The 16,535-nt window shown below is 36.0% G+C and overlaps 1 protein-coding gene across 1 annotated transcript in view; it reads left to right on the top strand.

Moving 5' to 3' along the window:
* The window catches only part of DCDC2C (doublecortin domain containing 2C), a 194,611-nt gene that overhangs the window by 103,421 nt on the left and 74,655 nt on the right, over nucleotides 1-16,535 (top strand). The window contains exons 7-9 of the mRNA XM_069064769.1: nucleotides 5,969-6,010; nucleotides 6,177-6,303; nucleotides 12,461-12,561. Coding sequence (XP_068920870.1) covers nucleotides 5,969-6,010; nucleotides 6,177-6,303; nucleotides 12,461-12,561 — 270 coding nt within the window. The remainder of the gene's footprint in view (nucleotides 1-5,968; nucleotides 6,011-6,176; nucleotides 6,304-12,460; nucleotides 12,562-16,535) is intronic.

Genomic DNA, 16,535 nt, shown 5'->3' on the forward strand with positions numbered 1-16,535 from the left:
TTTCATGCTGCAGTTTTCAGAGCTAGTTCTGCGGGTCTGTAAGGATTTGGTTCTTCCAAGGTAGTACGATCTAAGGAGAGGTGTGGTCGCTGATCTCTGGGCCTGTATATGACCACAGGCACTCTTCTTCTCCCTGGAACTGTGACCAGATTCTATGTTCATATGTTGTAAGTTCTAGTGCTCCTCTTTGCCCTGGAACTGTTTATGAGCAAAGATTCCTTTAAAAACACACACACACATATCTATAAGATTAAAAATAACTGTCCTTTTAGAAAATTGGCCCAAGAACGTGTGTGTGTATTTAAAATTTTTTTTTTCACATCAGTCGTGTTGTATAGAAGAATTATAACAAATGGGAGAAACCATGAGAAAGAAAAACAAAACAAAATAAAACAAACAAAAAGTAAAGAAAATAGTCTGCTTTGCTATTCATTCAGACTCCATGCTTCATTCTCTGGATGTGGATGGAATTTCCCATCATGGGTCCTTTGGCATTGTTTTAGTTGCTTGCATTGCTGAGAAGGGCTAAATCTATAAAAATCAGTCATCACAGACTGTGACTCTTCCTGTGTACAATGTTCTCCTGGTCCTGCTTATTTCACTCAGCATCAGTTCATATAAATCTTTCCATATTTTTCTGAAGTCTGCCAGTTCATCATTTCTTATAGCATAATACTATTCCATTATATTCATATACCACAACTAGTTCAATCATTCCCCAATTGATGGGCACCTCCTCAATTTCTAGTTCTTGGCCACTACAAAGAAAGCTGGTATAAACATTTTTGTGCATTTTGGTCCTTTTCCCATTTTTATGATCTCTTTGGGATAGAGCCTTAGACGAGGTGTTGCTGGGTCAAAGGGTATGAACATTTTTATAGTCCTTTGGGCATAGTTCCAAATTCCTCTCCAGAATGGTTGCATCAGCTCACAGCTCCACCAACAATGAATTAGTGTTCCAACTTTCCCACATCTCCAACATTTATCATTTTCCTGTTTTGTCATGTTAGCCAATCTAATAGGTGTGATGTGGTATCTCAGAGTTGTTTTGATTTGCTTCTCTCTAATCAATAGTGATTTAGAGCATTTTTTTCATATGACTATAGATAGTTTTAATTTCCTCTGAAAACTACCTATTCATATCCTTTGACCATTTATCCATTGAATGACTTGTATTCATGTAAATTTGACTCAGTTCTCTATATATTTTAGAAATGAGGTCTTTATTAGAAACACTAGTTGTAAAAATTCTTTCCCAGTTTTCTGCTTCCCTCCTAAACTTGGTTGCATTGGCTTTGTTGTACAAAAACTTTTCAATTTGATGTAATCAAAATGATCCATCTTGTATTTCATAATGTTCTCTATCTCTTGTTTGGTCATGAATTCCTCTGTTCTCCATAAATCTGACAGATAAACTATTTCTTGCTTCCCTAATTTGTTTGTAGTATCAGCCTTTATATCTAAATTGTGTATCCATTTAGACTTTATTTTGGTATATGGTGTCAGATATTGATCTATGTCCAGTTCCTGCCAGACTATTTTCCAGTTTTTCCCAGTAGTTTTTTCCAGTGAGTTCTCATCCCAGAAGCCAGAGTCTTTGGGTTTATCAAACAATAGATTGTTATCATCATTGACTACTGTGTCTTGTGTACCTAACCTATTGCATTGATCCTACCCCTCTCTTTCTTAGCCAGTACCAAGTGGTTTTGATGATTGCTGCTTTATAATACAATTTAAGATCTGGTATGGCTAAGTCACATCCCCTAGAATTTCTTTTCATTAATTCCCTTCATATTCTGAAGCTTTTGTTCTTCCAGATGAATTTTGATATTATTTTCTCTAGCTCTATAAAATAATTTTTGGTAGTTTTATTGGTGTGGCACTGAATGAGTAAATGAATTTATGTAGAATTGTCATTTTTAGTATATTAGCTCAGCCTACCTACAAGCAACTAATGTTTTTCCAATTATTTAGATCTGACTTTATTTGTGTGAAAAGTGTTTTGTAATTGTGTTCATATAGTCCCTGGATTTGTTTTGGTAGGTAGACTCCCAAATATTTTATAATGTTTACAGTAACTTTAAATGGAATTTCTCTTTCTATTTCTTGCTGTTGGGCTTTGTTAGTAATATATAGAAATGCTGAAGATGTATGTGGGTTTATTTTATATCTTGCAACTTTGCTAAAGTTGTTTATCATTTCAAGTAGTTTTTTATTTGATTCTCCAGGATTCTCAAAGTATATCATCATATTGTCTGCAAAGAGTGATAATTTAGTTTCTTCTTTGCCTATTCTAATTCCTTTGATGTCTTTTTAATGGCTAAAGTTAACATTTCTAGTACCATATTGAATAACAGTGGTGATAATGGACATCCTTGTTTCACTCCTGATCTTATTGGAAATACATCTAGCTTTTCCCCATTAAATATGCTTGCTGTGATGATTTTAGGTAGATGCTAGTTATCATTTTAAGGAAGGCTCCATTTATTCCTATGTTCTCTAGTGTTTTTAAAAGGAATGATTATTTTGTCAAAAAAAATTTTCTGCATCTTTTGAGATAATCATATGGTTTCTGTTAGTTTTGTTGTTGATATGATCAATTATGCTGGTAGTTTTCCTAATATTGAACCATCCCTACATTCCTGGTATAAATCCTACCTGATCAAAGTGTATTATTCTCATGATAAGTTGCTGTAATCTTTTTGCTAATATTTTATTTAACATTTTTATATCTATATTAATTAGGGAAATTGATATGTAATTTTCTTTCTCTGTTTTGGCTCTTCCTGATTTAGGTATCAGTACCATATTTTTTTAGAAAAAGAATTTTCTTTGAAAGTTTCCCTAGTCTATATAGTATTGGAATTAATTTTTCTTTAAATGTTTGATAGAATTTGCTTGTAAATCCATCTGGTCCTGGAGATTTTTTTCTTAGGAAGTTCATTGATGGTTTGTTCAGTTTTTTTTTTTCTGAGATGAGGTTATTTAAGTATTTTGTTTCCTCTTCTGTTAATCTGGGCAATTTATGTTTTTGTATATATTCATCCATTTTACTAAGATTGTCAAATTTATTGGCATACAATTGGGCAAAATAATTCCTAATGTTTTATTTTCCTCTTTATTGGTGAGGAATTCACCTTTTTCATTTTTGATACTGGTAATTTGGTTTTCTTCATTTTTTTGAATCAAATCAACCAAAAGTTTATCAATTTTATTGTTATTTTCATAAAACCAGCCCTTAGTTTTTTGTATTCGTTCAATAGTTTTCTTAATTTCAATTTTACTAATCTCTCCTTTGTTTTTCAGTATTTCTAATTTGGTATTTAATTGAAGATTTTAAATTTGTCCTTTTTCTAGCTTTTTCAGTTGTATGCCCAATTCATTGATCTCCTCTTTTTCTATTTTATTCATGTAAGCATTCAGAGATGTAAAATTTCCCCTAAGAACTGCTTTCATTGCATCCCATAAGTTTTGGTATATTGTTTCATTATTTAATTGTCTTCTTTATTAAGAAAAGAAAATATAATAACTGACATTTTTCAGTGAGGTGTGAGTCATCATTATGGTTATTGTTATCCTCTTTTTACAGGAAAAGAAATGAATTTCAGAGAGGTCAAGGGCCTTGTTCATTGTCTCATAGCTAGGAAACACCAGAGGCAGGTTTAGAACGCAGATCATTATGATTTCAAGTATGACACTCTATCCTTTATGCCAGAGGTATCAAACATGCAAAAATGAAAATTGTCTCCCACAGGGTCTTGTACTCAGTGCCAGTAAAGGGTCCCCTGCAATCTCCTTCTGACTAATGTCCAGCCACTTTAGCTTTCCTGGGTCTAAGAGTTCCTGAGGTTGCTGCTGTTGCTGATGCAGCCATCTTCAAGGTCTGCTGCTGGTTTACTGGGGGCCTGAGCTGCACTGTACTCCAGGTCTGACCATCACCTTGATGAGGCATCTTTCTCACTGACCTCCGAGGTTTAGTCTTACGAGGGAGAATCATTTCATCCCAACCTTTTGTTGGTTCTGCTATGCCAGAATTTGATTTGAAGCATTACTTTAAAGTTGATTGGAGGGGAATTTGGGAGAATTCAGATGAGTTCCTGTCTTTACTCTTTTTCTTGATTCCACCTCCTCCAAATCTCAGTTCAAATGCTTCTTTGTATGTAAGGACTCCCCTGATATCTTCAGTCACTAACAATGCCTCCCCTAATTACCTGATATTCATTGTATCTATTTTATATATTCTTATTTTTATGCATATTAACACATATATACACATATATGTCAAATATGCATATTAGACACATACATTTTGTATCCATTGAATGTAAGCTATTTGAAGGCAAGATCTAGTTTATGTTTTTATATCCCTAGCAACCATCACAGTATGTGGCACATAGGAAGTATATAATAAATACTTGTCAATATAAATGTATAATCCATCATGTATATATATGTGTATACATTCATAATATATAAATAGGTATTAGGTTTATGTGTGCATGTATATGAGAAATATATGTACATATATGCATATGTATATATATTTATGTGTCTGTCTGTCTCTCAATCTATCTATCTATCATATAATGGACAGAGTGTTGGACTTGATATTAGGTAGACCTGAATTTGAACCCTGCTTCAAACATTCACTAATTGTGACCTGGACCCAGATAAGTCACTTGTCTCAGCCTCAGTTTGTAAAATGGAGAATAATAGACCTCACAGGCTATTGTGAGGATCAAATAGAACAACACATATAAAGAGCTTTGCAAGTACTATGTACATTCTAGTTATCATCTTCTTCATCTTCATCATCATCATCATCATCATCATCTATGTGAAAATATTCATGAGGTTGTGCATCATAGCAGACAGAGGGCCAAGTTTGGAGTTCAGAAGACCCGAGTTCAGGTTCCCTCTCAGTTTCCTCTAAGTTACTCAATCTCTCAATGAGCCAGACAACTCTTCTAAGAATGCAAAATCTGGAGCAGTTACTGATTAGGAGAAATAATTTCTTCTCTCTTTTTTTTTTGCTTGGGGGGAAGGCAGGGCAATTGGGGTTAAGTGACTTGCCCAAGGTCACACAGCTAGCAAGTGTTAAGTGTCTGAGGCTGGATTTGAACTCAGATCCTCCTGACTCCCAGGCCAGTGCTCTATTCACTGCACCACCTAGCTGCCCCCAGAAGTAATTTCTTTACTGGAGTGCCTTGGTATGATCACAGCTCCAATCCAAGAAACAAATGCACACCTTATATTTAGGTACACATACACATATCATGTCATGTACCTAAATGTGTTAGTAGAGACCACAATAAAAATAATCAACAAATATTTAAGTGCCTAGTATGTGCCAAATTTTGAGCTAGGGATGAGAATACACAGATAGACATAGAATAGTCTTTGCCCTCAAAGAGCTTATTACATTTTGCAGGGCAGTTTTATATATCCTTTTAGAATAGAATATGGTAAAATATTATATTAGCTCTAATAATGTATTTTCTGATTAATATATTTATTATGTACTATACATTAATATACTAAGCAAAGTTATGTTTTTCTATAAATATCTAGAAGAATATTAATATCTATTTTTATTAATATCTAATATCTACTAATATCTTCTAAAAACCATTTGAATTCTTTTTCAGTATACATCCAAACATACAGGCCACAAATTTTATTTCTATACCAAAAGATGCTTGTTGCACTCAGATGCCTGGACAGAAGCTCCTTGTTGAGTCTTTTCTAAAGTTTTGTTACTTTGATTTGAAGAGAGACTCAGAAAAATGAGAGAAGTCTCTCACTTAACTTGTTTGTTCTCATAAAGAAGTCCTCTTATCCAAGCTAGATATTAGATGCTAGAGACACTCATGATTTGACTAGAGGTAGAGTACCTTCTAGTAATTAGCTAACCCTTGTATAATCTATGGGAGGGAAGGATGACAGAATTATTATTGTCATTTTACAGGTGGAAAGTACAATGCCCTTTGGGATAAAGCCAGCAGAGGAGGTAAGGTTTCCTCAGAGGTGATTGACACCTCCCAACCCCCCAACTTCTATTGTTTACTCTCATGAATCTTGTACCTCAAACCAGACCAGTAAGAATGACTGTTTAGACTTATTGGACCATGAAGTTTACTTAACGCCATTTTGTTTACAATGTATGCTTTAACCAGGAATTAAAAGAAGTAGTAGATCATTCCTTATATGAAGAAATGCTAAAAAAGAGTGACAACTCAGTGTATTATGCAAAAATAGAGCAGAAGCCAAGTTATACAGAGCCTTTAACTCTACGTGGTGCAGGTAAGGGGAAATCTTATATTTGCTTTATGTAGTTAAACATGCTAGTATTTTTTGGTATTTTCAATCAGATAATTTTTAAAAAAATGTTGGTAGGATTTCTAGTAGTGTATTTCTAGTATTATTTGGGGAAAAGTTTCAATACCCAGAGTTAGACCATCATGGATAACAGGAGATCAAAAGATGAATACTGAAAAATATAGGCAACCCTTCTAAATAAGAGACTGAAAGGAGTGATGATGCATTCAACAGCCTGAAGGAGAATATAATAGTAATATATAAAAGAACATAAAAATATATAAATATAAAATGCTGCCTAAGACTTACAAAATTTCTGCAGCAGTATTTGACTTTCTACTTTTGGCCATTAATGATGAGCAAAAAGAGTTGTTTGTTGGAGCTATATGTGCCTAAAATGGAATTCAATATTTTCATGATAATTTAGGTTTATATCATATTGTGTATAATTATTATATAGAATAACAACTAGGATTTATACACTTTTCTTAAAGTTTGCAAAGCACTTTGCATGTTATCTCAGTTAATCCTCATGACAGCCCTGGGAGATAGGTGCTGTTATTAGTCCCATTTTACAGATAAGGAAACTGAGGGTGAGAAGAGGATAAGTGATTTGCCTAGAATCATCTGGTTGGTAAATGCCTAAGGCAGCATTCAGATTCTGGTCTTTTTGACTTTGAGTCCAGCACACTCTACTATACTACTTGGCAACCACAAAAATATAAAAATTGGGTTACATAAGCATGTTTATATTGATGTGTGCACATTTACATATGTACATACATGTACAAGGTGTTAGGTCCTTTAAGCTTTAAAGCTGTATACACCATGTGCATTCTTTTGCATGTGCATACACACACGTGCGTGTACACACATCCACATCCACTGATCTATAGGAAAAATCAGTTGATGTAAACAAATTTCATTCAATTAGGTTAGTTTTTTATTTTTGTTTTTTAATTTTTTTTCTTGCTTTTTGTAGGGCAGTTGGGGTTAAGTGACTTGCCCGATGTCACACGGCTATTTTTTTTTGGTGTGTGTTAAGTGTCTGAGGCCAGATCCGAACCCAGGCCCTCCTGACTTCAGGGCCGGTGCTCTATTCACTGCACTACCTAGCTGCCCCCATGGTTAGTTTTTTTTTAAAACAGATCCCTAAGATTAAACATATCTGCCCTTTTAATGAAAAATAGAAAATATGTGACATTTTCTATGAAGTATTGTCATTATGGTTATTTTTTTCCTCTTTTTTATAGTGAAAGAAACTGAATTTCAGAGAGGTTAAGGGTCTTGCTCAGTTTCATAGCTAGGAAACACCTGGGGGCAGGATTTGAACTCAGGTCTTTATGATTTCAAGTATAAAACTTTATCCTTTATGCCAGAGGTATCAAATATGCAGCCTGCAACATTCCCAGATATGATCTGAATCAGATGAAAATATAATTAGGAAATATATAATAAAGTAAATGAAAATATAGTAGAACATAGCTAATGTTAATATGTGTTTTTTTTTAGTCAATATGCAGGATCCTTATATAGGGCTTACTGGCCCCTGTTTCTGTTTGAGTTCGATATTACCATCTAGTTGGAAACAATTAATTAAACACAAATAATATTGCTAGCATTCTTTGAGTCCACAGTATTACCAGTTAAGAGAGAAGCAGCAGGGCAGCCAGGTGGTGCAGTGAATAGAGCACTGGCCCTAGAGTCAGAAGGACCTGAGTTCAAATCCGGCCTCAGACACAACACAAAAACTAGCTGTGTGACCTTGAGCAAGTCACTTAACCCCAACTGCCCTCCAAAAAAAGCAAAAAAAAAAAAGAGAGAGAGAGAAGTGGCATGATGGAGAAGGAAAGATATGTATTATCTCTGGTTTCAGAGCATCTAGGCTTGGATCCTTGCTCTGTTGCTCACTAGTCATGTAAATTTTGGCCTTCTTTGGTCCTCAAGTTTTAAATTTTATTTTATTTTACTTTTTTTAACCTATTTGACTTTGTTGTTATTCAGTTATATCATACTCTTCAGGACCCCATTTGAGGTTTTCTTGGCAGAGATACTTCTCCAGCTCATTTTATAGAAGAGGAAACAAACAAATAGGGTTAAATGACTTGCCCAGGGTCACACAGCTAATAAGTGTCGGAGGCCAGAGTTTTACTCAGGAAGATGAGTCTTCCTGACTCCAGGCTCAGTACTCTATTCACTGAGTCACTAGCTGCCCTTCTTTACCGAAAACAAGAAGGTATTGGACTAGGTGATCTCAAAGATCTTTTTCATCACTAAATGTGATGGCTTATGATATAGAAGGAGGAGGTGGGAACTGGAAAAGCAAAAAGAAAAGCCATTCATTAAGCACTGACTGTACACCATAGGAGACAGCTAGGTGATGCTATTCATAGAAGTCTGATCCTTAAAGTCAGGAAGACCTGAGTTCAAATCCTGCTTTGGATCCTTACTAGCCGTATGACCTCGGGTAAGTCGCTAATCTTCTCTTAACCTCAGTTTCCTTATCTGTAAAATAGCAACAATCATACCACTTACCTCTCAGGGTTGTAGTGAGGATAAAATGAGATAACTGTAAAGCCTTTTGCAAACCTTAAAAGGCTATAGAGATGCTAGCTATTATTATTATACCAGGCACTATACTAAGTGATAGAGATGAAAAGACAAAAAGAGATCACTATCCTCAAGAAGATTACATTCTACTGGGAAGAAACAACATTTACACAGACAAGTAAATCAAAATACATTAAAATTAGAAAATTTCTTTGAGGAGATGCTAGAATTGGGGGAAACAAAAAAGGTCTTTTATAGAAGATGGCTCTTCTGCTGAGTCTTGAAGGGAACCAAGGGAGTCTAAGAAAGTGAAGATGAAGAGGGAAAATATCTCAAGTGGGAATAGTCTGTGCAAATGCAAAAGAATGCAACATGGAATGTTATACGTAGGGAAGTGAAAGTATGCCAATTTGACTGGAATGTAGAGTTTTTAAGGAGGAGTCATGAGAATCAGAATGACAAGAAAGGCTGGAGCCAGAAAGGTAGGGCTCTAAATACCAAAAAGCAAAATTTGTCGTTTCTCCTAGAGGTAATATGATGCTGCTGAAGCTGCTTGGGTAAGCAATTGACTTGGTCAGATCTGTACTTAAGGATGGTCAGTTTTACAGGTACATGGAAGATAGACTTGAGAGGGGAGCAGGCCTGAGGCAGGGAGGTCAAGCAGGAGACTGTGAAAATAGCATAGATGAAAGATGACGAGGGTCTGACCTACTCTGATGACCACACAATCATAGAATGAAGGACAAACAATTGAAGGGTCTTCATGGGCCGTCTAGTACATTTGACTCATTCTACTGATGAGGGACTGAGGTCCAGCAAGATGGAGTTATTTGCCAGAGGTCATACAGGCTGTAAATTGGGATTTAGATCCACATATCTGAACTCAAAATCTACTGGGTGAGTGGAGGGAAAGGGATGAAATGGAGAGATATCAGGGAGGTAGAATCTATAAGACTTGGCATTTGATCAGCTATGGTCAAGAAAGGATAATGAAGAGTCAAGGAAATTGTCAGCTTTGGTGAAGGCAAAGATGACAGTGGCTTCAACAGAAAAAGGAAAGTCATGAGGAGAGGTGGGTTTAAGGAGGAAGAGAGAGAAAGGCATAAAGGGTAATTAGAGAAAGATATAGAAGGAAAAAGAGGAAGAAGAGGGAGAGATGGGGAAAAAGAGAACAAAAGAAGGGATTTTGTTGTTGTTTAGTTTCAGTCATGTCTGACTCTTTGTGACTCCATTTGGGATTTTCTTGGCAAAGATACTAGAGTGGTTTGCAATTTCCTTCGCCTGATCATTTTTCAGATGAGAAAACTAAGGCAGAGTTCAGTGACTTGTCCAGGGTCACACAGTCAGTAAGTGACTGAGACCAGATTTGAACTCACAAAGACAAGTCTTGACTTCGGAAACAAAAGAACTAGTGGAGAAAAGAGTGGCTCAGCAGGTTCTGAAATTTTAGGAAACTATATTTTTTACAATCAGCTGTTTACTTCAGCATGATGCAGTACAGACTACTGGTATTGCCCTCAGATAGCCTAATTAGCTGATTAAATACTGCTCACAATTCATCAGGTTTTTAAAAAAAATAGTTTGATCTCCAGGGGCTCAGTTCTGGGTGGCATATCTGCAGCAGGCCATCAGTAGGAAAATGACCTTATTATCCAATCATAGGCTACTCCTAATTTTAGGCCACATCGCTCAAATAAGTCTTTGAAAGGAAAGCTTATGGGTAGAACACTGGTTGGTGGGGCATAACTTGATAACAAAATTTTGTTTTGACTATCATAAGGATTTCTTCTGAGCTTTATGGAGTTCAGTATCCACTGAACAGAACCAGGGTTAGGTGAGATGGGAAGCTGCCCAGGATACAACATGCAACAGGAGGGAATATAGAGAGCAACTCTTTTTAAAACTGCTCAGCATTGTACCTAATTTTGATATCAGAGAATCCCCCTCTCTTTGGCATGTAGGAGTTCATTTATGTTTTTTTTTAATTTGTTTGCTTGTTTATTTATTCTGAATTCAACAAACCCTCAGAAAAGGGCATTGCCATATAGAAAGTTGAATAGAAAATGAGGATTATATGTGAAACCATGAATCTTTGATACATAGCTTGCTTTAAAAAAATATATATATATATATATAATAAATTCAACATGTTACTTTCAAAGCTGTCTTGCTTGTCTGTGTTCCCCTTTGAACTACCTTCTTTTCCCCTCTGTGCACTTTAAAATATACATTAATTACCCATTTTTCTTTTATTTTTTTTTGTCAACACTATTAATAACTCCCCTTCCCCCCAAGCCTTCCTCCCCCAATAAAAAGGGGGGGGAGATCATTATATTAAGTATCGTCAAGCAAAACAAAAACACACATTTGCCATGTCTAAAAATGTATGTCTCATTCTGTACCTTGGGTCCATTACCCTTCTGTCAGAAGAGTGGGAGTGTGCTTCATCATTAGTCCTGTGGAGCCATGATTGGTCATGGGAGTCTATTTTTAAGTAGAATTTTATAAGATCGAAGATTTCGAGCTAGAAGGAATGTCAGAGGTCATCTAGTTTATTTTTTTCATTTGACTTGAAATGGAAGTCCAGAGAGTTTAAGTAATTTGTCCGATGTCACACAGGTAATAAGTGGACAAAGCTGGAATTCCAACCTAAATCCTCTGACTAAACCTGTCTCTCTTTGCATTGTAACAAATGTTTAAAAAAAAGTTTCATAGATTCATAGGTACAGGAACATTGAAGAACATTCAAGAACCTTACTTTTCTTACTTTTCCTGAGGTATGCAGATATCTCATTCCAGCTTTGTCTTTTAGCAAAGACAAGGTCCCTATGGTGTAGTCCAGGACCAGGACTTAGGTCTCAGCACTTAGCAATAACATATTATTGATAACCTATTCATTAAAACTAGGTAACCCCTTCTTAAGCCTTTTTGAGTTTCTGTATATACTTGGAACTAATAAAACTGCATTTCTTTTAAGATATGACATTTTGACCTAGTCTGATAGGCTTACCCTTCAATTATTTTGAATTAGTGAGATTATATTATAATTTATATTATCTACTTCATAGGAAAAAGAAGGTACATTTTGCTATTCTGTGTCATGACTAATTAGCAACAGATGTAGGACTGGAAGGGATTTCAGAGGCCATCTTGTCTAGCCCCTTCTTTTTATAGATGAAGAAACTGAGGCCAAAGGAGGTTAAGTGATTTGCCTTAGGTCACACAGGTAATAATTATCAGGAGTGGGATTTGAACCACAGAATAAATGTGTTTCCTATTGAACTACAATTTAAAGGAGTAAAATGGTAACTTCATATATTATGAAAATTTTAAGTTTAACAAAGTGCTTTCTTTACAACAGCCCTATGAAGTAGGCAGTGAAAGTGTGATCCACATTTTGCAAATGAAGAAATTTAAAATTAGAAAGATGAAGTGATTTGTGGAGGATCCCAGGCATGATGGCTCCAGGGCCATCATGCTTTATACTAATATCAGGCTGCCTCTCTAAGGCAAATGTAATTGTAGTTCAGTGACTTAATGTAGTTCCCTAAATGTGTGTGTGTGTGTGTGTGTGTGTTTATTTTTACTCCAGAAGGCGATGTGTATGAAGCACGCAGCCCTAGAAAAGAAGTTCAAGGAGCGCTCTATGTGAAAGATGATACGAATGTGCAAATAGATTTGCCCGTTGATCAGGTAATACATGTGGAAATAGATGGGGGGGGGATGGATAGGAAATGTCTTATGTGTTCTCTTTTTCTTCTTCTAACATTCATTTGAAAAAAATTGAGATCCAAATTCTCTTGCTCTAATCCCTCATCTACCCATTGAGAAGGCAAGCAATATGATATCGATTATGCATGGGATGCCGCTGTTGTTCAGTTGTGCCTGAATCTTTGTGACCCTGTTTGGGGTTTTCTTGGCAAAGATACTGGATTTGCCATTTCTTTCTCCAGCTCATTTTAAATATGAGGAAACTGAGGCAAACAGGGTTATGTGATTTGCCCAGGGTCATGCAGCTAGTAAGTGACTGAGATGCTTAGGTGAAGTTAGGGTGTCATGACTATAAGTCCAGTGCTCTTAGTCACCCTGCCACCTACCAAGGGTAATACAGACTCTTGGAATCTCATTAAAACAAGTATCATTTCACTGAGAATGTAGTTACAATGAAAATATTCCCCAGATAGTGGCTAACCATATTTACACCATAATTCCCAAACCATACAGTACCTGCAAGTAATCTGTACCTTTGAAATTTATTGTAATGGGACATAACCTATAATAGAATTTTCTCCTACTAATGTCTCAAATAAGTGGATCCTTATTTTAACTTCTAATTAATAGAAATATCACATATTAGATTTTTATTGACTAATATATTGGATATTAAGATATAATTACAAATAAATGCTCTAGCTCATTGAAATTCATATAATAGACACTTGGGTGTTTGTTGAATTGAGAGAAGGAATTGTGAGCTTCATATGTCGAATAATTGTATTTCCTCTTAGTTGCCCAGTATCTTCAGCTTAAAATTTAAAGCCCCTCAGTTCTAACGTATCTTTTCAGTCTTATTTCACTTCACTACCCTTCACACACTCTCAGACCCAGCCAAATTAGCCTCCTTACTAATTATCCTAAATCAGCATTCCATCTCTTCCTGCCATGTCTTTGTCCTGGCTGTTTCTAGGTCAGGAATGTACTTTGTTCTCATCTACATTTCTTAGACTCAAGACTCAAATTGGAGAATTTTTCTCTGCTCCCTACTTGTTAATATTCTTTTACCCCTAAAATTATATTGTGTTTATGTGACCCATAGCCCAGGGGCTCATTTTGATCTGGGCTTGGTCCTGGGGGCCTGACCACAAAGTAGTCAGGTTATCTTTTTAGCTTTACTCCCACTCTGGAGTAAAACTCTAGAGAAGTCTCTAAAACAAAAAATAGGTGGGACTTGGGTCTAGAATTTTTCTAAAAGTGATTAATAAGGTCTCTTTCCACAAAGGCATTCAATGTACCATATAGATATCATTTATAGGATAACTTTTTATTTTCTCTACCACAGAAACTACATAAAATGCAGAGGATCCATTGGTGTGCATGGTTAAATGTAGGAAAAATAAAATACCCAAATTGCCCATGGCATTCATTATATTGCCTCCAAAGGTAAAGACTTTCTGGAATTGCTGAGCAGATATTTACCATTCCTCTTAGACTCAAATTATTCAAGAAACCCAGAGAAGTTTTGGAAGGTTGGCAGGGTGCAGATCTCTTGCCTAAACAGGCCACAACTTTTAATTATTAAGTTGCAGAATCCTTCTGTTGAAATGTGCTGTTGGGGCGGCTAGGTGGCACAGTGAATAGAGAACGGGCCCTGGAGTCAGGAGGATCTGAGTTCAAATTTGATCCCAGACGTTACCTTGCGTGTAATCCTAAATCTCACTGTTTCTAAATTTGAGTCAGGCATCAACCGCCCAGAGGTAAATTTCCTTAACAGCACTTTTTTTTTTTTGCTTTTTGGAGGGTGGAGGGCAGGGCAATTGGAGTTAAGTGACTTGCCCAAGGTCACATGGCTAATTTTTTGTGTTGTGTCTGAGGCCAAATTCACTGTGGTCATTCACTGTGCCACCTAGGTGCCCCTCCCCCCTACTTTTTAAAAAATATATTTCATTTTCCCCCCAATTACGTGTTAAAACAATTTCAATATATTTTTAAAAGTTTTTAGTTGTGAATTCTATCCATTCCTCCCTCCTTTTTCTCCCCCCTCCCTTGGACAGTACAGTAAGTCATCAGATATAGGTTATGTATGTGCAGTCATGTAAAACATTTCCATATTAGTTATTTTGAACAAGAAAATGTAAATAAAAGAAAAAGAATGAAAGAACATGAAAAATAGCATGCTTCAGTCTGAATTAAAACAAAATCAATTTTTCTCTGGAGGTAGGTACATTGAGGAGGTAGCTTCATCATTAGTCCTTTGGGATTATATTGGATCATTATATTGCTGACAATAGTTAAGTCATTCACAGTTTTTCTTTGTACAATATTGCTGTTACTGTGTACAACATTCTCTTGGTTCTGTTCACTTCACCATGCATCAGTTCATGTAAGTGCAGATTTTTCTGAAATCATCCTGCTTGTTATTTCTTATAGCACAGTAACATTCCATCACAATCATATGCCGCAGCTTATTTAGCCATTCCCCAATTGATGGGCATCCCTTCGATTTCCAATTCTTGACCACCATAAATTTTTGTACAAATAGGTCCTTTTCCCTTTCTATGATCTCTTTGGGATATAGACCTAGCAGTGGTATTGCTGGGTCAAAGGGTATGTATAGCTTCATTGCCCTTTGGCATAGCTGACCCAAACTTAATAGAGGGTCTTCTGATTGTCCATTATAATCCCCCAGTAGAATGTAAACTCTTTGAGAATCAGGACTATTTTTTTTATGTGTTTGTTTTCCAAGAGCTAGTATAGTCACCTCCACACAGTAGGTACTTAATAATTGCTTCTTGAATTAGGAGTTTCCCATCTCCCTTGAATCGATATTTCTTTTAGAGCCTCAGGCCATTGGATCCTATCCATCATTTCTCTGAACTCACTGAAATCTGTTTTCCTGAAGTCTTGGGTAATCTGTATTATGTCAGAGGCATTCCTTATTGATTATGAATTTTAAACTGGCAAGTTCTTTTTATTTTGAGTGTACCAACAAGTTCCTCCTTACTAGATCATCAGACCCAATTTAGTCTTCCTCTGATTACTTCCCTATCTTATGAAAGGCAAAATAATCAGAAAGGCAAGCCAGGAATTTGTTATCTGGGGTTACTGAAGACAATCCAGTAACAGTATTTTATAACATTGCTCTACCACTTAGACAATGGGTATGGGAGGGAGAAGGCAGTTTTTTAGATTAGCTTGTTTTGTTGTCTTATTATGAGTGTACTATAAAAAGAATCATGAGATAGGGCAGAAAGTGGATTGAACTTGTAGTTAAAGGACCCAATTTTGAATCCTGGCTATGCAATTTTTTTTAACTTATGTAATCTTGAGCAGATGGGTTTCAATTTGCCCATCTGTACAAGCAAGGGTGGAATTAGTTCCAAGGTCTAAGGTCTCTTGTAGCTCTGGAGTCTATAGCATTTTTTAACTGTATTTTTGTGAGTCCTATCAGTAATGCAATATTATGGACTTTTAATACCCAAAGAATATATTTATGAAGCCAGTAGTAGGGTTTTTGAGATAGAATTCAAATTCAGCAAATATTTATTGAGTGCTTCTTATATGCAAGGCACTGTAGGAAAGGAGCTCAAGAAGGCGGAATCTCCCCTAAATCCAATATGCCACTGTAACAGCTGACATTACATTATAAATATGTATAATATACACCAAAGCCCAGAGGATTGCAGTACTCAGTAAGGAGCACACTTAAGTTGGAGTACACTTATACTCTTCCATCACAGCATAAATCAGAATGATTTAACACCCGTTTTAGAAGTGTACAAGAACACGAGCCAAAGCTAAGGTTTTTCTAAACAAAAAAGAAGCAGATTGTATTTCTCTAACTAGACTCAATTGCATCCTATAAATCTCACGTTCAATCTGAGATGGCAAATAGCCCTATTTTGAAGCATTAAATCCACAGCATTAGCTCTGCCTCCCCTCAGCCTAAG

This window comes from Petaurus breviceps, unplaced genomic scaffold, assembly GCF_028583685.1.
Source record: "Petaurus breviceps papuanus isolate PSGF00001 unplaced genomic scaffold, PetGlider_PUasm1.0 90644, whole genome shotgun sequence".
NCBI classification, from domain to species: domain Eukaryota; kingdom Metazoa; phylum Chordata; class Mammalia; order Diprotodontia; family Petauridae; genus Petaurus; species Petaurus breviceps.